At 48.1% G+C, this 25,059-nt stretch overlaps 1 protein-coding gene across 1 annotated transcript in view; it reads left to right on the top strand.

Moving 5' to 3' along the window:
• The first annotated feature begins 468 nt into the window (after positions 1-468).
• The window catches only part of slc43a1a (solute carrier family 43 member 1a), a 43,426-nt gene continuing 18,835 nt past the window's right edge, over positions 469-25,059 (top strand). The window contains exons 1-5 of the mRNA XM_056273845.1: positions 469-578; positions 21,434-21,594; positions 22,261-22,453; positions 23,361-23,416; positions 24,046-24,122. Coding sequence (XP_056129820.1) covers positions 21,441-21,594; positions 22,261-22,453; positions 23,361-23,416; positions 24,046-24,122 — 480 coding nt within the window. The 5' untranslated portion in view covers positions 469-578; positions 21,434-21,440. The remainder of the gene's footprint in view (positions 579-21,433; positions 21,595-22,260; positions 22,454-23,360; positions 23,417-24,045; positions 24,123-25,059) is intronic.

Raw genomic sequence — 25,059 nt, 5'->3', positions numbered from 1 at the left:
TAACGGTGTGCATGATACTGCCACCAAAACAGACACCAAAAGCCTATCTATCTATCTATCTATCTATCTATCTATCTATCTATCTATCTATCTATCTATCTATCTATCTATCTATCTATCTATCTATCTATCTATCTATCTATCTATCTATCTATACATACATAAGCCACCCCAAGGGCAGTTGAGCAATGGCAGCCAAGTCGTAGCAAGTCAACTAGTCACCCTCCACCCTTTGTCTGCTGGGGTGGGTTAAGACAGAGAGAGAGAGGGAGGGAATTACGAGTCAAATAAGGGAAGAGGGGGGAGTCAGCGGTGAAACCACACAGAGCAGCGCTGTGGACTCGCATTGTGGCCCGGGTAGACAACACCAGACAACCCGACAAAGCAGCCGTCCGGACGCAAAGAAGCCCCGCAAGTTTAATTCAGGCCTTATGCTTTCAATGTTTACTTCGCTATAACGCCCCCCCCCCACTGTAAAAAAAACTCCCTTATTTTTTGTCCCTTTCATAAAGTGAGCACACCAAGGCTCAGGGAGAACGGGTTTTTTGGGTCAGTTTTGGAGAAGACTTCAGACTTGAGTAAGTAAGTAAACTTTTTTGTGTGTTTGTCTTGACACGTTCAGTTCTCATCCCGCTCGGGGGGAGGGTTCGCATTAAAAGTGAGCTGCACTGGTCGGTGCAACGCGGGACAGGCGTGGGGTGAGGGATCGGGGTAACTACACGTGGCAAATAAACCAGAGTTGGTTTCCCTTCACCGGGACGCTGTAAAACGCTCGAGGTGGCTTAACGGACCGGGACGTCCAGCGGAGACGACCAAATTTCTCTCGCACGTGGCATTTCATCAAAACTTTCAACATGTCCACCCCCCCCCTCCAAAAAAAAAACAAAAAACCAAATCATCGGAGTACGGACGTCTTCATGCGTGTTCAGTAATCCAGGTAAAACAATCAGAGAAAGCTGAATCAATTCATCTGGCATCATCCGACGTGTCCACATGAACTTGTTCAACTTTGAGATGAGTTAGGAATGTGTCGCACGTGAAGTATTTCCTCCCCGTTGACACCCACTGTGTATTTAGAAGACCTTTGGGAGATATAGGAAGTCTTTATTCCCTTCTTCTATCGTGGGAGAGAGCTCATAACAAGAGATGTGTGACAGCAATGTGGTGATCTTTTTGCTTTTATTGTAGTGTAGGTACATTAAAAGCCACGTTACGTTTTTGTTTTTGTTTTTTTCTCACGTGAAGCATCCAGGCACGTGCCGATCTATGTGAATGCGGGTTTATTTACTGACTGTTCCTGGCGGTGGGGCGTCTGAATCGAGTGTGTCGCGTTAGAGAGGATGTGAGAGCGGCTCCCTGGACTCACGAACGGACTCGAGTGAAGCTAACACGTGTGTCGCCGGGCCGGGCTGTGTCGGAAGTGGCCTCTCGGCTAAACGGGCGCTTCCTTCCTTCTTACTCCGACCCGGGACATTTTGTCTGGTCTGCAGCGGGAAACGTGCAGTGACGGCGCTTATAACGCGTATCCTGCGTGTCTCGGCTGATGGGTAATCCACACATGCAGCGGCGCGCATCTGTGGAGGAGAATCACAATCACAGAAACCGGATTCAGAACCGGAATCCTTTATTCGCCAAGTACATCCAGACATATGTGGAGCATTTTTATTTTCATTTTTTTTGACACATTGCTCTCTTTCTCAACACAGGGATAGAAAAAGATAGTTTAACATACACGAATAAGTAGACACAACGGGTCGGACACTTTAGTCGACTGGTTAACGTAGTCGCCCGTGGTGCGGGAGACCCGGGTTCGCGTCCCGGCTGCGGCGGTTCCCGGCTACCCCCCTGAATTCGCTGCATTGGTGTCAGAAGTGGGATGGTGAGACCGTTTGAAGCGCCTGCGCCCAGAGGCGTGAGGCAGCTGATATGCTGAAGCGTGGGGACGCGCTTCCCAAAAGAGGCGGGAACGTACACGAATAAGTAGACACGTTAGCCCTGCAGCGAATTAGGGGGGGGGGCAGCCCGGGAACCGCCACAGCCGGGAGGTGAACCCGTATCTCCTGCACCGCAGGCGACAACGTTAACCACTTGACTAAAGGGTCCAACCTGTTAGCCAAGGGTAACGTGTCTACTTATTCGTGTACGTTACACTACCCCCCTCCTGCGGGAAACGCTGGCCTCATGGTCCTTCACGATCTCACCATCCCACTTCTGACACAAATGCAGCGAATTAGGGGGGCAGCCCGGGAACCGCCACAGCCGAGACGCGAACCCGTGTCTCCTGCACCACAAGCGACAACGTTAACCAGTCGACTAAAGGGTCCGATCCGTTAGCCAAGGGCTAACGTGTCTACTTATTTGTGTACGTTACAATAGTGCAGCGAATTCGAGGGGGCAGCCGGGGAACCGTCGCCACAGCCGGGACGCGAACTTGTATGTCCTGCACCGCGGGCGACAACGTTAACCAGTCTACTAAAGGGTCCGACCCGTTAACGTGTCTACTACCCCCTCGAATTCACTGCATTGGTGTCAGAAGTGGGATGGTGAGACCGTGAGGTCATCGGAAGCGCGTGTGTCCAGAGGTGTGAGGGAGCTGATATGCTGAAGCGCGGGGACAATGTAACGTGCATGGATAAGTAGACATGTTAGCCCTTGGCTAATGGGTCGAACCCTTTAGTCGACTGGTTAACGTAGTCGCTTGCGGTGTGGGAGCTACGGGTTCGCGTCCCGGATGCGGCGTCCCGAGCTGGCCCCCGAATTCGCCACAATAGTATAGGGAGATATAGCTGCCCCAAAAAAATGCACAAATGTAACGTTCAGAAGTGTCCACATAGTGTGTGGCACTGTGTCATGTAATCCATAGTAGTGATGATCGTGGAGGATTCTGCGCGATATAAATCTTTTCTTGTCGCGTCTCAGTGTTAAAAGGTACAAACCCATGCATACATTCACGTTACACTTACTATTCCCTTTAGTATTCGAATGACCCTTTGATAATGTGGATCTCTTATTGTGGCCCTGTGATGGCCTGGCGGCCTGTCCAGGGTGTCTCCCCGCCTGCCGCCCAGTGACTGCTGGGATAGGACCCAGCACCCCCGCGACCCCGAGAGCAGGATAAGCGGTTTGGATAATGGGTGGATAAATATGTCATGATATTTCCTTAACATGTGCAGGAATCATCACAGGGAATGGACTCTCGTGGTTAGTTTAGACAACACAATGTGCCACGGGGATGACAATATCCGAAGCTCGTCCCAAAACAATACCGGTGAAAGACGATAAACGATCATGTGGCTCCAGTCCTTGGGCCACTCTTACAGCGTGGTCCCTGACGGCGATGGTAATGAGAGACTATACGCTAGCAGAGGTCCCGCCCGGAGAGATACAGCTGTCGGTGTGTCTGGGACTAGCAGCCTGCAGTCTGGGGCTCCTCGGGGGAACAGAGGCTCCTATGGCGAGCAGTTTATTTGCTGAGAACTTGTGAGAATAAAGAGTTTGCAAAGAGGGCCTCTGTGTCCCGCAGAGGTGGATAAACACGGCCGGTCAAAGTCAGAAACATCACGGCAGGGAAAAAAGAGCAGGAATGGGAGCCACGGCGAGGCATGGGAAGAGAGAGCGGAGCACGTGTTGAGTCAAAATGTGTCCCCCCCCATCCACGGATGACCAGCGCCTTAGCGAAGGGTCTGCTAGTCGACAGTAACACGACCAGTCCCGGCGCTGGGCGGCAAACGTTAGCCGTGGCAATGTTGCATCAGTTCTCTGTTGCAATGTTGCCTCATCACCTGTTCACCCCCCCTCCCTCCCCCCCGCCACGACAAACACACACACACTTCACAGTGTTATGACGGGGGCCCGCAGCTGCGTGCTAAACATTAATGCCTTGCCTCTTAGCGTTCTTACTTTGTTTGCGACTATCTGTTGTGTGACGTTGCCACTACACTGCTATCGCTCCTTTGACTGCCTGTCAGCCCCGAACACAGCTGCTCATATGAGCGAGCGTATGTGCATGCAAAAAAAAACCCCCAACAACAACAAACAAACAAAAACAAGACAATTATAAGCCAGCAAGGAGGACTATGTTATCATCCGAGTTATGGTGTCGTACTGAGGGAACGAGAACTGAAGCGCTACCAACAGTTAATGCGTAAAAGGACATGGAGAGAATGCGTGATAAGAAAGAGGAGTGTCCTGCAAAACCGTCAGTTGAAAATACGAGTGTGGTTTGTGTCTGGCATCATTCCCAAGTCGTGTGTGTGTGGGAAAGTGGGTGAGTGTGTGTGGGAAAGTGGGTGAGTGTGTGTGCGTGTGTGTGTGTGTGTGTGTGTGTGTGTGTGTGTGTGAGAGAGAGAGAGAGAGAGAGAGAGAGAGAGAGAGAGAGAGAGAGAGAGAGAGAGAGAGAGAGAGAGAGAGACTACTATCGACCAAGTACGATCACATACAAGGAACTTGACGTGGTACATTTTGCTCAGTGACACATAACACAGTCACGTGTACACAGCAAGATACGTTTAAACTGACAGCGTTAAGACATCGATATTGTTAAGAAACTGAAAAATAAACATCGTTAGTAGAAAGAGTGAAAATATAATGATGAGAGTAGAGCCAAGTATGGGTAACATCGGAGCTGTAACAGAATTGGGGTGTGCTATAAGCAGGCTGTGACGAGACCGGTTCCGGTGGTGCGCGAAGCTTGTGGCACTGCACAGGAAGCAGGATTAACAGATAAATAGTTTCGATCGTCAGAAGCGAGAATGGGTCTCTTAGATGATGGCGGCGCTACTTTGTTTGAGGAAAGACCGCATGTAGCTTTTCATTATTTGCGTTCGTAAATAAGAACAGATAAATAGATATTGCACAGATCGACACAGTTTTTAGTAGTATCCATCCATCCATCCATCCATCCATCCATCCATTTTCCAAGCCGCTTATCCAAATTCGGGTCGCGGGATGCTGGAGCCTATCCCAGCAGTCCCTGGACAGGTCACCAGTCCGTCACAGGGCCGACACATTCACATCCAGGGACAATTCAGTACGGCCGATTCACCTGACCTGCATGTCTTTGGGAGGAAACCGGAGCACCCGGAGGAAACCCACGCAGACACGGGGAGAACATGCAAACTCCACACAGAGGACGACCCCTCCCCCTCAAGGTTGGACTACCCCCAGGGTTCGAACCCAGGACCTTCTGGCTGGGAGGCGACCGCGCTAACCACTGCGCCGCCCTTTTTAGGCACTTTAATAACCATTATTATATGTTGACAGGGTCACATTCTTCTGACAAGCACACACATGAACCCGATTTTAACATGCACGAGGAAAGGAGCAGAGGGGATCCGCTGCACCCACGTACAGAAGCCGCTGTCATGTGAAATGACGTCACAGCGGCTTGGCTGCTCTTTGTCGCGTCAGCGCATGCGGTCGACGCAAACGCACGAATACAGGCGGAAATGCAAACACCGCCTTCGGTTCACGCCGCGAAAGCGAAGGAGACATGGCGGCCCTGGTTTCCAGGATGGAGACCACAGGCCCACATATGTACAGAGGGAGCGAAGTTTCCCCTTGTCTCCATGAAAGAGAAGACGGCGAGCCCAGCGGGTTACAGCGGAAGGATTTGGACCGTGGCCCACTAAAGGGTTCACACATACTGTCTGGCCAAGACCTTCATGGTCTTGCCAGCACATTATCCGTTGGAATGCAGAAGCCCACATTCTAACACAGCGGCTATACTGTTGGCTGGGTCCGTGTCTCAACTACTGAATGTTAGAAACCCGACGACTGTCTGCGTAGTCCATAGTAGTTAACAGAAAGATAGTGATCAAACTGCGCTTTTGTAGCCAAAATTAGTATAGCCAATGCGGGGGGGGGGGCAGCCCGGAGACCGTCGCCACAGCCGGGACGCGAACACGTGTGTCCCACTCCGCAAGCAACAACGTTAACCAGTCGACTAAAGGGTCCGACCCATTAGTCAAGGACCAACATGTCTACTGTAACCGGTTATTTTCTTGCCCGGTGCGGGATTCGATACGGGGTGTACTGCACCACAAGGCGACATCACTAACCGCTCGACTAAAGGGTCAGACCCGTTAGCTAGGGGCTACTACTAATACTTTCGGCTGCTCCCGTTAGGGGTCGCCACAGCGGATCATCCGTTTCCATTTCTTCCCGTCTTCTGCGTCTTCCTCTGTCACACCAGCCACCTGCATGTCCTCCCTCACCACATCCATAAACCTCCTCTTTGGCCTTCCTCTTCTCCTCTTCCCTGGCAGCTCCATATTCAGCATCCTTCTCCCAATATACTCAGCATCTCTCCTCCACACATGTCCAAGCCATCTCAATCTTGCCTCTCTTGCTTTGTCTCCAAACCGTCCAACCTGAGCGGTCCCTCTAATATAATCGTTCCTAATCCTGTCCTTCTTCGTTACTCCCAGTGAAAATCTTAGCATCTTCAACTCTGCCACCTCCAGCTCCGCCTCCTGTCTTTTCGTCAGTGCCACTGTCTCCAAACCATATAACATAGCTGGTCTCACAACCATCTTGTAAACTTTTCCTTTAACTCTTGCTGATACCCTTCTGTCGCAAATCACTCCTGACACACTTCTCCACCCACTCCAACCTGCCTGCACTCTCTTTTTCACCTCTCTACTGCACTCCCCGTTACTTTGGACAGTTGACCCCAAGTATTTAAACTCAAATGCCTTTGTCACCTCCACTCCTTGCATCCAGACCATTCCACTGTCCTCCCTCTCATTCACGCATAAGTATTCCGTCTTGCTCCTACTGACTTTCATTCCTCTTCTCTCCAGTGCATACCTCCACCTCTCCAGGCTCTCCTCAACCTGCACCCTACTCTCGCTACAGATCACAATGTCATCCGCGAACATCATCGTCCATTGAGACTCCTTCCTGATCTTGTCCGTCAACCTGTCCATCACCATTGCAAACAAACAAGGGCTCAGAGCCGATCCTTGATGTAATCCCACCTCCACCTTGAACCCATCTGTCATTCCAACCGCACACCTCACCATTGTCACACTTCCCTCATACGTATCCTGCACCACTCCTACATACTTCTCTGGAACTCCTGACTTCCTCATACAATACCACACCTCCTCTCTCGGCACTCTGTCATAAGCTTTCTCTAAATCTACAAAGACACAATGCAACACGTTCTGGCCTTCTCTATACTTCTCAATCAACATTCTCAAAGCAAACATCGCATCTGTGGTGCTCTTTCGTGGCATGAAACCATACTGCTGCTCGCTGATCGTCACCTCTCCTCTTAACCTAGCTTCTATTACTCTTTCCCGAATCTTCATGCTGTGGCTGATCAACTTTATACCTCTGTAGTTGTTACAGTTCTGCACATCGTCCTTGTTCTTGAAAATCGGTACCAGTATGCTTCTTCTCCACTCCTCAGGCATCCTCTCACTTTCCAGGATTGTGTTAAACAATCTAGTTAAAAACTCCACTGCCATCTCTCCTAAACATCTCCATGCCTCCACAGGTATGTCATCAGGACCAACTGCCTTTCCATTCTTCCTCCTCTTCATAGCTGCCCTCACTTCCTCCTTGCTAATCCGCTGAACTTCCTGATTCACTATCCCTACATCATCCAACCTTCTCTCTCTCTCTCTCATTTTCTTCATTCATCAGCCCCTCAAAGCACACTCTCCTCGCTTGTCAGCACATTTCCATCTCTATCCTTGATCGCCCTAACTTGCTGCACATCCTTTGCAGCTTGGTCCCTCTGTCTAGCCAATCGGTATCCGCATATTTGATTTGGCAAAGATTTTACGCCGGATGCCCTTCCTGACGCAACCCTCCCCATTTGTCCGGGCTTGGGACCGGCACTAAGGATGCACTGGCTTGTGCATCCTCAGTGGCTGGGTTCCGTTAGCTAGGGGCTAACGTGTCTTATTAGTAGTTTCCAGCCGTCACCCTCTCCCGGAAGCGCGCCCTCGCGCTTTGTTATTCCCGCGCTCCGAAGAGACTTCTGAGGATCTGCACACTTCCGGATCCCACCGCTGCCACCAATGTAACCGAGGGTTTGTAGATGTCGCCTATACTGTATGAAACTATAAAATAACAATACGGAGGTTCCACTTTCACATGAGGACCACTTTATTTGGATTCTTCCCCCAACAGAACTCCACAGCAACAACGCTGCGTACAGCACTTCCGCTCTCTCTTCAGCCTTCAGAATAAGAGCTCAAGGCATATACTGTGGCGACAGCTTATAACAGGAACTTACAATCACTAACAGGCAAGTCCAGAAAAATAGGTTACACTACTTATCCATGCACGTTACATTATTTCTTCGCCAGCTATTGTGATCATCCGTGTTATTAGTCCTAAACATAATAGAAATTGACTGACTCGGAGGCGTCCCGGTAGCGTAGTGGTCTAGTCCGTTGCCTACCAACACGGGGCTTGCCGGTTCGAATCCCCGTGGCTTGGTCCGGCGTGTCTGTTAGCCGTGTCCGCGGGTGGGAAGCCGGATGTGGGTATGTGTCCTGGTCGCTGCACTAGCGCCCCCTCTGGTCAGGCGGGCGCCTGTTCAAAGGGGGAGGGGGGGAGAGAGAGGGAGAACTGGGGGGAATAGCGTGATCCTCCCACGCGCTGCGTCCCCCTGGTGAAACCCCTCACCGTCAGGTGAAAAGAAGCGGCTGGCGACTCCGCTTGTATCGGCGGAAGCATGTGGTAGTCTGCAGCCCTCCACGGCTCGGCGGAGGGGGTGGAGCAAAGACCGGGACGGCGGGGGGGGGGGGGTCATGATTATTAATCCGTATTATTAGTCCTAAACATAGTAGAAACTGACTGACTAGTGTGATCAATAGAAAATATCCCAAACGAAATTCGATATTTCAGCAGTGCTTAAAGACCATTAATGTGTCATTAATCCTTAATACTTGAACGATTATGGACACAACGATGTTCATCTGCACCGGGCAGATTGCCTCTTTATTGCGGAGTTGTGTATTCTCCTGACAGTGAATTCATGAGCCACGAGTAGCCAAATTTTGCACCTCATCAAATTAGTGAATCGAGAGCACAACTGCACTTTGGGCTCTGTTAATAAGCCATTGTTGGGTGCCGACGGAGCCACACGTGCCCTGGAGAGGCTTCTGGCATGGGGTGTTGGTTACAAAGAAAATCCCCCTGTCTTCATATGGTCATTGTAGCACAAAGGCAGAGCGCTGGGCTGTGACTAATCGCATCACTCACACATGCCATTGGCACACATGAATAGACAGAAGGACACACACACACACACACACATTCATAGAACTTGCCAAATCACTTTTATTGCAACCCTACTGTCGCCCTCAAGAACACACGCTTCAAGGAGGTCCTCTTAAAGAAACCTTGAAAGGACTTCCTTTTTGGGGGGCCATGACTCCTCCCCCCCAGCGCCCCACCTCCATCCCCCTTCAGCTGAAGTCAGCTAACAGAGGCTATCCTCTTTCCTCTGCCCCTTTCTCTCACTGTGTGGTTTACTCCCAAGTGGGACATTTGGTTATACTTGGCTCTTTCTAGCTTGTGTAGCTGTTTTCCGTGTGTGTGTGTGCGTGTGTGTGTGCGTGTGTGTATGTGTGTGCACACCAGGCTGGACATGAGTTGACCTAAAGTCTATTTGCAGTAGCTGGTCAGTTGTGTTACTGGTCACAATAACCTCTGTGTGTGTGTGTTTTGCTTATTCTGACATGGAAATAGAAAGAGTGCAGGTAGGTGCTCATGACTTGCCTAAGCCATTCTGCTGTTGCTGCTCATGTGCTCATGTCAGCTGGTACAGAAACCTGTGACGTGGGTCTCGGTATAATGTGTTCCCTTTGTATAAAGAAGGACGGCATGGTGGCGCAGTGGTTAACATGGTCACCTCACAGCAAGAAAGCCCAGGATTCGAGCCCCGGGGTAGTCCAACCTTGGGGGTCATCCCGGGTCGTCCTCTATGTGGAGTCTGCATGTTCTCCCCGTGTCTGCATGGGTTTCCTTCAGGTGCTCCAGTTTCCTCCCACAGTCCAAAGACATGCAGGTCAGGTGAATCGGCCGTACTAAATTATCCCTAAGCGTGTGTGTGTGTGTGTGTGTGTGTGTGTGTGTGTGTGTGTGTGTGTGTGTGTGTGTGTGTGTGTGTGTCAGTGTTGTAGTACTCGAGTCCAGGACTCGGACTCGAGTCCGACTCGAGTCCTGATTTTCATGACTCGTGACTCGACTTGGACTTGAGCACTGATGACTCGGACTTGGACTCGGACTCGCGAATTTACTGCATTCGGACTCGGAAGTTGGAGACCCGGACTCTGACTTTTTAATTGATAAAGGCTGTTTTTGTTAGATTTTTTTTAATAATAGGCCCTATTAAAATATATTGATAGCTATATTAGTACTGTAACATTATTCAATTTCGTGTAAGGGCAGGCACGTGTGTTCCACCTACATGCGGATTCACGTGGCGTGCATACCGTCATGTTCAGTAGCGCGAAGATGCCGAAAGAGACGCCCCGAATTGTGCGCTTTGCTTACACAGATTTTACAACAAATTCCAGCAAGATCACTGCTAGATGTTCGATATGTAAACGAACCATTGAGGAGAAGACCGGGACAACCTCAAACTTCAACAGACATCTGTCAAGGATGCACCCAGAAAAGTAAGTGATATGCAGTCAGTTGATGATATGGTTGGTGATCAGTTAACGTTAGCTAGCTAGCCATCTAGCTACGGTAACAATAGCCTCTGAAGTAACTCAACCACTGGTCCAAGATGTTGGGTTAGGTGGTGTGGCGGGTATATCATATCACTAGAACCAAGTGAGATTGTATAAGTAAGTTACGTAACGTTACTGTTAGAGTGCTAATGCAACATTGCACAGAAAAGTCACAGTACGGTTCGCTTTCGGTACGAGCGTGCCATCCATCTCACTAATGATGAGTTGGTAAGTAACACGCAGCGTCTTCGTGTTATAGGGAGATTAAAACTGATTTTTCCTATTTATCATTTAGCTAATTACCAAGTAGCATACACTTAACAGAAAAAAACACACCACTCTGAACTACCGTGTTAGCATTAATCTTAACTAGCAATAACAAATCTGCACATGGCAGGTCTCCGCCATGAATATTCTCCACGTGCGGAGAAGGAAGAAGTCTAGCCTATATGCATTCACACATAATGTTGATAAAATGTGCACAACTTTACAATGCAAATAAAAATAATTGTAGGCTATTACTCGCCAAATGGACTAATTGAAGAAAGCTAATGTGGATGCCGCCATTGGTTTTCTTGAGAGCTGGAGACGGTACGAGATTTGACGGATGTGGCACCCCCCCCCCCCCCGATGTACCGAAAACTACCGAACCGTATCACGATTGGTGACACGGCATAGGCTACTGTAAATATGGGGATATTTTTCTTTGCATATATGCAGCATTGGGTGTGCCAAATTCTAAAAATAGACACGCGCGATGTAGCTTTTGAACAGTACTATGAACTGGCTCTGTCTTCTAACAAAGTCACACCCTCCCTGACCCATACAGAATAAACATACAGACTCACGGAGGATAGAGAGTTAAAGCTCAGCTAGGTAGCATGTAACATACTTAAATCAATAATGAAATGACTGGGTTTTGCTAATTAATCCCTGTCCTGTTTGTCTCATAAATTATGTATCTTTTCTCATACTTTTCATTTATCCAGCTAGCTTACATTAGTTAATCTACTAATATGGTAATGTTAGTTATATAGATAACTAAATATGTAACTTAACTGGATATGGTTCAAACAACTATGTGTATAATGTGTAACATTTGTATTGTTATTGCATATTGTTATAGCTATAACGTTACACATTTTTTGCTGTGAGAAAGATTACTTGAAACAGTTTGGCATCAGCAAGCTAAAGTGTGTATCCTATCTTCCCCTAGGTTTCAAGAATACCGTGCCTCCACTGCTTCAGATGTGATGCCAGCTGCTTCAGGTCAGAAGACTATCACATCATTTTTAAATGATGGACAGCAAAGGATGTACGACCTCAAACATCCACGTCAGAAGGCTATAAGTGATGCCCTTGTAAAAGATCTAATCATTAAGTGCTGCTTGCCACTCTCCATCGTTGACAACGAGGACTTCAAGCACTTCCTGCATGTCCTGGACCCTCAGTACCGGCCCATAGCAAGATCCACAATTTCCTCTGTGACCATTCCAGGAATGGTGGAAGTCAAGAAAGAACAGATAAAGAACCAGCTGGCAGAAGCATCGAGTGTTGCTGTTACCACAGACATTTGGAGTGATCGAAAGATGCGGTCATTCCTTGGAGTGACAGCACACACAGTGGCAATGGATAAAAAAAAAACAGGAACTCAGCCTTCAGTCATATCTTCTTTCCTGCAAAAGAGTGCATGGGAAACACTCAGGAGAGAAGATTGCAATGATGTTTGAATGCTGTGCTGAAGAATACCTGATTAAGGACAAGATCAACTTTGTCATAACTGACAATGCATCCAACATGAGAAAAGTTTTCCAGGCCAGCTTTCCCCTAGAGGATCCTTGTGATGCTGAAGCTCATGATCCCAGCACATTTGAGGAGGATGATGAAATATGGCAAGACCTGATGCCAGAAGATCAACAGACAGTCAATGACACTTTGGCTGAGAACTGTAAGATGCAGAGACTATCATGCTTCACACATTCACTGCAGTTGGTCATAAAAGATGGTCTGAAAGACACCAGTGGGCTGTCAAGCACCCTAGCAAAGCTATCCCGTGCAGCCAACCTCCTCCACAGTGGCACCTCGTTTAAAGACTGCTTTGAAGCGTGTTTTGGTGATGCAACAATTCCAACAGCGAATGCCACACGATGGAATTCCACTCTGAAGCAGGTGAAGGCTTATGTGCATTTAGACATGCAAAAGCTGTCCAGTGTGTTGGAATCAGAGGGGCACAAAAGCCTTATCTTATCCCCGTGAGAGTATGCTCAGCTTAAAGAACTGATCGAAGTTCTTGATCCGTTCTTAGAGGCAACCAACCTAACTCAGGGTGAGACTACTGTCACCGTCAGTGTGATTGTGCCCTGTGTCCTCACTCTGCGCTGTCACCTGCAGGAAATAAGAGGAAAAGCCAGATACTGTGGGCCTCTGGTGAGAGCTCTGGAGAGCTCCTTGAAAACAAGGTTTGCAGAGGTTTTCAGTGCAGTCAAGATACCAGGATGTGAGCCAGCTGAAGGAAGAGGCCCTACCAAATTTCCTTTCACCAATGCCTACTTCATAGCATCTGTGTTGGACCCAGCATTTGGCTTCCAGTGGCTAGAACATGATGTGCAGCTGGACAGTGACATCAGAGATGTGCTGAAGACTGAGATCAAAGGTGAGAAATGTTTTGATTAATGTTAGTTAAGTGATTAACTATTTGATTGTTGTGATGTTTATATCATTGAAGGTACTACAATAAAGCACATAGACGTGTCATTTGTCATGAAGGCCTAGTCAATAACATATTTGTAATGAGTCCTCCATGCCCCCCTCTCATTTCAGAGTATATAAAGGCAGAGGGTGACAAGCAAGCGGTATCAACAGCAGATGCAGCGGAAGCAACAGGACCAGGGGAAGGTGAACTTTCAGAGTCTCCTCCTGAGAAGCAGTTGAGAATGTTCTCCCACTATAGGAGGACTCCCTCCTCCACCGAGAAGAAGCCGTCTGGCCAGGCTCAGTTGACTGCATACCTCAACTTGATCGCTGAGCAGGACTCTGACTCAGTCCCGTGCCTCAGGTTTTGGCAGCAAAACAAATCCAAATTCCCTACCCTCTATCAGATTGCCACACAGGTATTCTCTATCCCTGCCTCCAGTGCGCCCATTGAAAGGGTATTTAGTCATGGAGGCATTTTGATGAGGCCTCACCGTGCAAGGTTGAGTAGTTCCATGCTGTCAGATCTTATGTTTTTGAAATGCAACATGTATGCTTAAAACTAGTGCCACCAGCCTTTTGTTCCTAACTATTCCTGAGAGACAATGTCTTTTGACTTGTTTTTATGAATGTATTGTATGCTGTGGAACTTACTTCTGTATACTGTTTCCACCATTTGCTAATATCATGCTATTTACAGCTATCAATGTGTTTTGAAGCACATCCAATGTTCAAAATGTCAAAGAAATTCAGACTGTTCTAAAAATGTGTGTGTGCGCGCATGCTTGCGCGTGCATGTGTGCGAGTGTGTGGGTGTGCATTTGTTTGGCTATCGTGTCACAAAGTAAATAAACTCCCTTTGTAATGGTGACAGATGTGTCATTTTTGTTTAATGTAGACCTTTTTTATTTGTATGTCAGATCTTTGACTGTGCCCGAGTGGATCACTGGAGCCATCTTGGAACTCGACTCAGACTCAACCTTGATGACTCGGACTCGGACTAGGGTAATAGGGACTCGACTCGGACTCAGGTAATGGGGACTCGACTCGGACTCGACTTTTCTTTGGTGACTCGGACTCGGACTCGGACTCGAACACTGGGGACTCGAGACTCGACTCGGACTCGAGGTTTAGTGACTCGACTACAACACTGGTGTGTGTGTGTGTGTGTGTGTGTGTGTGTGTGTGTGTGTGTGTGTGTGTGTCGGCCCTGTGATGGCCTGGCGGCCTGTCCAGGGTGTCTCCCGGCCTGCCGCCCAGTGACTGCTGGGATAGGCTCCAGCATCCCCCGCAACCCTGAGAGCAGGATAAGCAGTTTGGATAATGGATGGATGTATAAAGAAGATGGTCGATGGCTGGGATCTGGCTTTGATAACACTAAGCTACCTGAGATAGACATGCTGTGTTTACCCTCCAGTGTGAGATGTCTCTCATCTGTGGGTTCCTACTCCCCACAGGCCTCTTATCTAAATCCAGTTGATTTAAGACATCATTTGCTTACTGAAAGCAGATCTGTCACCACTCTTGGAGGTGAATTCTCTCACCGTGGTTGAGATGAAGCATGAGATAGCTGTAATGGTGACAGGACAATTGCAGAGCAAGTCGTCTGAGCAGTAGCTGGACTTGCAAAGGACAATGCAATCAGGTGCCAAATTGCTGTGAATCAGTCTCTGCAGACAGACTTATCTGACACCTATTGTAATGAATGAAAGGTCACGTGTTTAACTTGACCTACTCACGGGTGTACGTGCAGTGCGCGTGACGTATACAGGAAGTGAGACGCGCATGTGATGAAGGTTGTATGTCGGATGAACGCTAGTAAAAGCTACACAGTTAAGAACCTACGAAGTCGGCTCGTTCTTGAATTATTCTTATGTCAGTAAGACAAGGCGTCTACGGACATTACATGGTGTCAGAATAGTCTGTGTATCGGAACACGAGCGGTCATGCCGAAGTTTAATCCGCCGAGTGAATTCAAGTTTGACTGCCCCGTTGAATGGCCGGAGTGGAGACAACGGTTTTCGCGCTTCAGGCTCGCGACAAAGCTGGATAAAGACGACGGGGAGATTCAAGTGAGTTCGCTGATTTATGCAATGGGCAGCGAGGCTGAAAAGATATTCAGCTCGTTTGACTTCGCGGCGGAGGGTGATAAAGTGGACTATGATATCGTACTGAAAAAGTTCGATGACTACTTTATTCCCCGCCGTAACATCATACATGAGAGGGCGTGCTTCTATCAACGTAGCCAGCAGCCAGGAGAGACAGCGGAGATGTACATCCGGACATTGTATGAGCTGTCTGAACACTGTGAGTTTGGGGACAAGAGGGATGAACATATCAGAGATCGTCTGGTAGTGGGCATAAAAGATAAGGTGCTCTCCCGTCAGTTCCAGCTCACAGCGGACCTTACTCTGGTGAAAGTCATTGAACAAGTGCGCCAGGCGGAGGCAATAACAAAGCAGCTCAGCCTCCAAGCTAACCAACCAGAGGCCCTGCTGGCTAACGTCAATGTTGTCCGATGGCGGGACGAACGCCAAAACAAAAAGGGCGGACAGCGTCATGGTGGCGGCAGTCCGGCAACCAACAAAGTAGATGAATGCGGGAGGTGCGGCAAGACGCAGCACACCGATGAGCGGAAGTGTCCTGCAACGAACAGTAAGTGCAACAAGTGTCATAAAAAGGGACATTGGGAGCGTGTATGTCACTCTAAAGCGGTGAGAGAAGTCACTGAAGAGGTTAAACAGCTGTACTTTCTGGGAGAAGTTGGCAAAGATAGCAGTCAGGAAGATTGGACTGTTAGTTTAACAATAAGTGATGTACCAATAACCTTTAAAATTGACACGGGGGCTGACGCTACTGTTATCAACCAAGGGACATTTAAAAAGCTGAAGCCAAACATAAAACTGGGACCTCCTGACACATGCTTCATAAGCCCAGGTGGAAACATCAGCTGCATAGGACAGTTTCAAGCCACAACCAACTACAAGGAGAAACAATACTCCTTTCCAGTGTATGTGATCAAGGGGAGAGGCAGCTGTCTGCTGAGTCGTCCAGAGGCAGTGGAGATGGGTCTAGTGAAGCGGATGAATGAGGTCAGTGGAGTTTTCGGTTCAAGTGGACTGCTGAAAACAGACCCAGTGAAGATAGCTCTGGTGGAGGGTGCCCAGCCATACGCGGTGCATACAGCCAGACGGATACCGCTGCCACTTGTACCACTGGTTAAGAAAGAACTGCAGCGCATGGAAAATGAGGGCATTATTGAAAAAGTGACTCAGCCCACAGAATGGTGCGCCGCTATGGTGCCGGTGCTGAAACCGAACAAGAAAGAGGTTCGCTGCTGCGCTGACCTCAGGAGGCTGAATCGAGCGGTGAAACGTGAGAAATACGTGCTGCCCACTATGGAGGAAATAATGCCAAGGCTCGCAGGGTCAAAGTTCTTCACAACGTTGGATGCAGCAAGTGGGTTTTACCAGATCCCCTTGCATGAAGACAGCAGGGGGCTCACCACTTTCATCACCCCATTTGGGAGGTATGCTTTCTGCCGCCTTCCATTTGGTATAACGAGTGCTCCAGAGATTTTCCAGAGAAAGATGGCGGAAACTCTGACCGGGCTAGAGGGCACAGAGGTGTACATGGATGACATCCTTATACATGGAGAGACTGAGGAAATCCATGACCGGCGCCTAGCAGAGGCGCTGGGGGTCATTGAAACAGCAGGTCTCAAACTGAACCAAGCGAAATGCAAGTTCAAACAGAAACAAGTCCGCTTCCTTGGTCATATCATCAACGAGGCAGGCATCAGACCTGACCCGGACAAAGTGGCCGGAATAGAGAACTTTCCTCAGCCCCAGAACGTGACGGAACTCAAGAGGTTCCTCGGGATGGTGAACTATTTGGCAAAATACGTCCCAGAGCTGTCCACTGTAGGTCAGCCGCTTTATGGACTGCTTAAAGCAACGACAGAGTGGCTGTGGGGACCTGCACAGAACACAGCATTCCAAGACCTTAAAGCAGCACTCGCCACCGCCCCAGTACTCACCTTTTATGACGTCACTAAGGCTACGGTGGTGTCAGCAGATGCCAGCAGCTACGGGCTGGGAGGCGTTCTGCTCCAGCAGCACGGGGAACACTGGAAGCCCGTGGCCTACTGCTCCCGACGGCTGAGTGACGCAGAGACAAGGTACGCACAGATCGAGAAAGAGTGCTTAGCCAGCGTCTGGGCATGTGAAAGGTTCGAGAAGTACTTGTTTGGGCTTGACAATTTCAGACTTGTCACCGATCATAAACCACTAGTGCCTCTCATGAACAGCAAAGACTTGGATAATGTGCCCATTAGGTGCCAGAGACTGTTAATGAGGCTGATGCGTTTCAATGCAGTGGCTGAATACGCACCAGGCAAAACTTTAGCTGTGGCTGATGCACTCTCCAGAGGCCCAGAGCAGCGCTACGGAGATGGTGCTTCTCATGATGATGTTGCAGCGCACATTGATGCCATCGTGTGCCAGGTGCCTGCCACACCTCAAAGGATGCAGGAGATAAAACAGAGCACGGATGGGGATCTGCAGCTCCAGACAGTGTTGGGCTTCATCAGACACGGCTGGCCTGAGTATGTCGATAAAGTGCCGGACACAGTCAGAGACTTTTATCAGGTGAGAGGGGAGTTATCTGCGGTAGATGGTTTAGTCATCAGAGGCAGTCGTATCGTCATTCCCACAGAGATGAGGGAGGTGATCTTAGACAGAATACACGACGGGCACCAGGGGATAGTTAAGTGCAGAGAGAGAGCTAGCCAGTCAGTGTGGTGGCCCAAAATGACAGAGCACATTACAACAAAGATACAGCAATGTCAATTCTGCAGAGAACACAAGAACACACAGAGAAAAGAGCCTTTAATGTCAAGTGAGCTCCCATCCAGACCATGGCAGAAAGTTGGCATAGACCTGTGTGAGTACAAAAAGCAAAACTACTTGATAGTGTCTGACTATTATTCCAGGTTTTTGGAGATCCTAAATCTACCAACAACTACTAGCAGTCAGGTTGTAGCTAGGCTGAAGGCTACATTTGCACGTTTCGGTATCCCTGAAATTGTAGTTAGCGATAATGGGCCACAGCTAGTTTCAGAAGAGATGAGGAGGTTCAGTGAGGATTATGATTTCATCCATGTGACTTCAAGCCCACACTACCCCCAGAGTAATGGACAGGCAGAGAGGGCTGTTCAGATAGCCAAAAGCATATTAAGGCAGGAAGACCCTCTCCTCGCCCTGTTGACATACAGAGCTACACCCTCTTCTTCCACTGGAGCCAGTCCAGCGGAATTGCTCATGGGTAGGAGACTCAGAACCACCTTACCCACATTGCAGCATAACCTGAAACCGGCCTGGCCTAAAGAGGAACTGATCAAAACCGCTGACGCCGCAGCCAAATCGAGGCAGGCTTTCTACTACAACCGCAGGAACGGCGTGCGGACACTGCGCCCACTGAACTCGGGTGACGCAGTACTCACCAAACCTGATGGACAGAAAACATGGACAATGCCAGCAGTTGTTCACAGTCAGAGCTCCACTCCCAGATCCTACATAGTGGAGACAGCTCAAGGTGAACATTACAGAAGGAACAGGCGCCACCTGTTGGCCACACCTAAAACACTCACCTTTGTCAGCAGGGATCCTGACCATGTCACTCCAGGGGAGAGTGGAAACACGGATGAGTCCCGAGCAGCAGAAAGGCCAACTTCCACACCATATGTTACTCGCTCTGGCAGGGTGAGCAAGCCAGCAATCCGGCTGGATTTGTGAGGCGTATGGACTTGTGTACTGTGGGGGATTTTTTATTTTTTTTGTGAAAAGGGGGGTGATATACAGGTTAGAAAATCATCTTAGAGGGGGAGATGTAATGAATGAAAGGTCACGTGTTTAACTTGACCTACTCACGGGTGTACGTGCAGTGCGCGTGACGTATACAGGAAGTGAGACGCGCATGTGATGAAGGTTGTATGTCGGATGAACGCTAGTAAAAGCTACACAGTTAAGAACCTACGAAGTCGGCTCGTTCTTGAATTATTCTTATGTCAGTAAGACAAGGCGTCTACGGACATTACACCTATTACGCAAGTGTGTGACAGTGATGAATGGAGACTCCTCAAAGAAATCAAATCAAATCAAATCAAAATCAAATCAAATCAAATCAATTTTATTTGTATAGCCCAATATCACAAATTACAAATTTGCCTCAGTGGGCTTAACAGCAACACAACATACTGTCCTTAGACCCTCTCATCCCAAAGAAGACCCCATGAGTTCATCACTAGAACAAGTAGTTAAAAATTCAGCTGGATTTTACTTACCTGGAGCTAGTTAACCATCAACAAGTTTGAAAATCCGGATTTTGTTTTCTAGAAGAAGAAGAAAGCCACTTTATTTTGTCATTGCCGTTTCTTACAACGAATTTGTTCTCTGCGTTTAACCCATCCTATAGCTTGTTTGCATATGACGCGCGAAGTGTGGGTGGAGGGCAGGAAGTGATGTTTCTACATAGGAAGCACGTTCACAAGCTCTCAAAATGGCGGTTGCTCACGTCGATCAAACCGAGAAACTACGAGGAGTGTTTATCGAGAACCAAAAGCTGTTGTTCTCAAGGGGTGGAAATACAAGAAATTGGCCGAAAACGCCAGGAAAAAATGGCCACTTCGTCAAATGTAAAGCAATTTTATGTAGCTGTGTTTATGTAGCTTAACTGTTTCCTTACTTTATAACGCTAAAGTTGTTTTTCTTCGCTTCCCCTCCATCTCGTCCATTCTGCTTTTCACTTCCTGCCCTCCGTCTGAATCTCGCGCGTCATCGGAATCACGTGACTGCAAACACGCTATTGTATAGGAGCAGCAGGCAGCTGCAGCACCCAGGGATCAACTCCAGTTCTTCTTTTCATTGCCTTGCTCAGGGGCACAGGCAGGAGTGTTAACCCTAAAATGCATGTCTTTTTGATGGTGGGAGGAAACCGGCGCACCTAGAGGAAACCCACGCAGCCACGGGGAGAACATGCAAACTCCACATAGAAAGCACCTGGGATTGCCTTGGGTTCGAACCCAGAACCTTCTTGCTTTGAGGCAACAGTGCTAACCACTGGGCCACAGTGCAGCCCCCCCTTTTTTTTCTTTTTTAGAATTTGAACTTTATTTGAATTTGAACATTTGTTTGGTACAATGACCAAATGTTATGATGAGGTTTGATGTAGTGATCATTTCTCGAGCTGCGCGCGTGGAGGAAACGCCGAGGGCGGCCTGACAGGACGCGGAAGTGGGGCAGGCTAAGCTAACTGCTAGCCCATGCAGACCGGCAGTTCCCACAGTCATCCTGGCGTTCGCTCTCTTGGACAGCGACATTTTTTTTTATATATGTTGGATTTTTGTTTTTGTAGTTTTTTTGTAGTTTGTATATATGTGTTCTTGTAGTTTGGATATGTGTTTTTGTCTTGTGTTGCGCTGCTGTGGGCTGGGGGAAAACGATGTTTCCTTTCATTTCATGTACGCAAGTGCATGAAATTAAATCGACAGTACTCAGAGAAGAATACTCAAGTTTTTAGGCTTTTGTCACAAATGAGGCTTAAAATAAATGTACTTTGGGGGGGGGGGTCCAATCAATCAGTCAATAAATGCACTTTGCTGTAGTTTTTCTTTAGATTAACGAAACAAAGTGGCTTTCTCCTCCTTTAATAATGCATTTTCCACATTTTAACTTGCTCAGAGGGGATGGAGTCTTAAAAATGGTAACATTGAGCCGCAATATTTATGAAATTGTGATATTTGCAAAATCGCAATATGTATTGAATCAGCACTGAAATATTGTTTTTATTATTAAATTGGGAGGTACCTGCTGGTCCCCTGCCCTAGTTGTCATCCAGCATCTTAACTAAAATTTAATTCTCTAATATGTTGTCAATAAATGTCATTCTTCTCCCCCACTTTTATTCCAACCCCCACCACCACACTTTCTTCTCCCTTTCTCCTTCACCTTTTCTTCCTCATCGTCACCCTCGCCCTGAAGAACAGCGATGGCGCCCTCACTCCTCCAGGCCTACAGGAGGCGCTGGTGGATGGCGGTGACGGCGGTGCTGGAGAACCTGCTGTGTTCTGCGGTGCTCCTGGGCTGGGGCTCCCTGCTCATCATGCTCAAGAGGCAGGGCTTCTACTCCCACCTCTGCTCAGGTAAACCCAATGCAACCTATGTCCCCTATGCGTACTTTAAACTAAAGGTAACTGTACATGGTAAACGGACTGCATTTATACAGGGCTTTTTTAGGCTACCGACCACTCAAAGCGCTTTACAATGTATGCCTCACATTCACTCATTCACACACACTGATGGCGGAGGCTGCCATGCAAGGTGCCGACCTGCTCATCAGGAGAAGTTAGGGGTTCAGTGTCTTGCTGAAGGACACTTCAACACGCTCTCTGGAGGAGCCGGGGATCAAACCAGCAACCTTCCGATTACTAGACGACCCACTCTACCTCCTGAGCCATGCCACCTTAAAACTGTTTTGAGTATGTAGTGCACTCACACTGGAAAACTGGCAAAATTGGGACCGTCTGACTGCCTGATCTTGGCATGGTATGAGTGAGGTCTTGTTGCAAGATAATGAAATATTTAAAGCACAATTATTGCATGTCATATTGGGCACATATTGTGCGTAATTGACTGATGCAAAATTGAATCTCATTTAGTCAACAATTTTGCTAACGCATTATTTGTACCTGTTTCTGCAGATGTATACAATCATAACTGTTGATTTTGTAGATTATTTTTTATGTTACACACACCTACCTCACCTCACCTCACCTCACTTCACATCCTTCTCTCCCCCTCCCCCATAGAGAACGATTCAGTAGTAGTGTCCTTAGGCAACTCCTCTGGGGGGGAGGTGGCTGAGTGGCTTACCTGTGTGGACCAGGAAGAAATGCTGAATCTCGGCTTCACCATTGGCTCTTTCTTGCTCAGTGCCACCACCTTGCCCCTCGGCATCTTGATGGACAAGTATGGACCACGCCCTATCCGCCTCGTGGGCAGGTAACTTCTCTTCTGAATTGAATGACACTGCAACAAATATCTCAAATATCTACAGATTAACACAACATATGTTCAAAATATATAAAGAATGTGCGTATTTCTAAATGCCACTTTTCCTCTGAGGTGGAAGTTTGTTGAGTGTCACGTGAAGTAGTTTGAAGATTTTTGCATTTCATCTGCATTTTTAATAATGGTAAAGCCGAAAGGCAGACTGCCAAGGAGTATTGCATAACTTACAATCAGGAAAACATTCCTGAGATAAAAACTGAGTAAAATAAGTGAACAGATTGCATTCCCAGTGTGGGTGGAGATGTAGTTCCTTCACTTGTGCGAGCTGGATGAATGAGAATAGATGTGGTTGTGTGAGTGTATTCGTCAGTGTCTTGTGGTTTTACTGCACAGTGGGTGCCGGAGTCTACTGACTGACTTGTGGATGAACAAAGAACCAAGAAGAAAAAAAAAACCATCACTCATTCAGACAAACACACACACCCACAAATCCACATAAACTGTAATAGCTATGATAGTGACCGAAGATGAAACTCGCAACTTGACAGAATGAGTGAGGGCATGAAAGTGAAGAAAAAGGGGCAGAGGATGAATCATCAGAACATTTTTTTAATGTAGTTAAACGTTCAAGTGCTTGTTTGAAGCATACTCACTGTCAGTTTCACATCCATGTTTTTATCAGACAGGCTGTCACACGACTAACTTTTCTCCTGATTAGTTTGTGGTGCGGCCCAGTTAGAGCTGCCGTACCAGATTATCTGTCACAGACACGGATTAGACCCGTTTGGGGCTTTTTAGAAAGACTTAAATTGGAAATGTGGGGCCTAACAGATGATATGAATGCTGCAAATTTAAAATAACCCTTCTTTTTTTTTTTGTCCGGCTCTGTTTAATACAGCTTTTGTTTTGGCCTCTCCTGCATCATGATGTCGGTGTCGGCGTACGACCCCGGCGGTAGGTACACACCAAACATCAACTTCTTCACTAGGTGCTGCACCGGAAAGTAAAACAGCTTAGAACCTCGTGGTGTTTCTCTTCTTATAAGCATTGACTAGTTGCAACAGAATTTTACTACCTTGGACGTCCGGGTGGGATGGCGGTCTATTCCGTTGCCTACCAACGCGGGGATCGGCGGTTTGAATCCCCGTGTTACCTCCGGCTTGGTCGGGTGTCCCTATAGACGCAATTGGCCGTGTCTGCGGGTGGGAAGCCGGATGTGGGTATGTGTCCTGGTCGCTGCACTAACGCTTCCTCTGGTCAGTCGGGGCGCCTATTTGGGGGGAGGGGGAACTGGGGGGAATAGCGTGATCCTCCCACGCGCTATGTCCCCCTGGTGAAACTCCTCACTGTCAGGTGAAAAGAAGCGGCTGGCGACTCCACATGTATGGGAGGAGGCATGTGGTAGTCTGCAGCCCTCCCCGGATCGGCAGAGGGGATGGAGCAGAGATCAGGACGGCTCGGAAGAGTGAGGTAATTGGCCAAGTACAATTCAGAGAAAATGGGGGGCAAATCAAAAAAAAAAAAAGAAGGAATTTTACTATCGTCTATAAACACATCTGTCTAACCCCTCTTCTTCTTTCCAGTGCTGTCAGCGCTCATCTTCCTGGCTCTCTCCTTCAACGGCTTCGGGGGAATCTGCCTGACCTTCACATCACTCACGGTGAGACCCTCATCTGGCAGAGTAGAAATAATGAGAGGAAGAGGCAGATACCAAGAGAGAGAGATGCAAGTAAAAGGAGACAAGGATCAGATAAAACAGCCTGTCAGAAGTCAAGTTGACTGACCGCTGCTGTACCATTACAGTTTGTTCGAGAGCAGCAGGCCGTGGTACTTGGGAAAACACAGGATTCTACACAAATACAGAATCGCCTGTGGGGAAAACATAGCCGGTATTTTAAATACGTGATTGACTGCTTTGTTCTGTTAGGATTCTCAATATGCTCCCTATGAAGTTCAGATTAGGCAGCACGGTGGCTCAGCGGTTAGCGCAATCGCCTCACAGTATGAAGGTCCTGGGTTCGAACCCCGGGGTTGTTCAACCTTTGGGGGTCATCACAGGTCATCCTCTGTGTGTGGCATTTGCATGTTCTCCCCGTGTCTGCGTGGGTTTCCTCCAGGTGCTCCAGTTTCCTCCCACAATCCAAAGACGTGTAGGTCAGGTGAATCAGCCATACTAAATTGTCCCAAGGTGTGAATGTGTGTGTGTGTGTGTGTTTCGGCCCTGTTATGGTCTGGCGGCCTGTTCATGGTGTCTCCCCGCCTGCTGCCCAATGACTGCTGGGATAGGCTCTGGCATACTGCGACCCAAATTAGGATAAGCGACTTGGTTAATGGATATTGGATGGAAATTCAAATTCTTTCCTTGGGAGACAGTGTCGGTGGACATGTTTTGGCATCCAGTTGAATGTGACTGCTGATTTTATGGGTTCAAACCCAAAACCAGAACATGGAAAACACCACGTGCAGAATTGCTTTGCAGCAACTGAATTCAGTTTTGTGGTCATGGCCTAATGCTGACTCTATTTGTGTCGGCTGTGTAAACATTGTGTGTTGTGTGTATGTGCATTTACATCAGGCACGTATTTGTGTGTGACATG

Source organism: Lampris incognitus, chromosome 1, assembly GCF_029633865.1.
Source record: "Lampris incognitus isolate fLamInc1 chromosome 1, fLamInc1.hap2, whole genome shotgun sequence".
Taxonomy (NCBI): Eukaryota; Metazoa; Chordata; class Actinopteri; order Lampriformes; family Lampridae; genus Lampris; species Lampris incognitus.
This window is presented reverse-complemented; position numbering and strand designations above follow the sequence as displayed.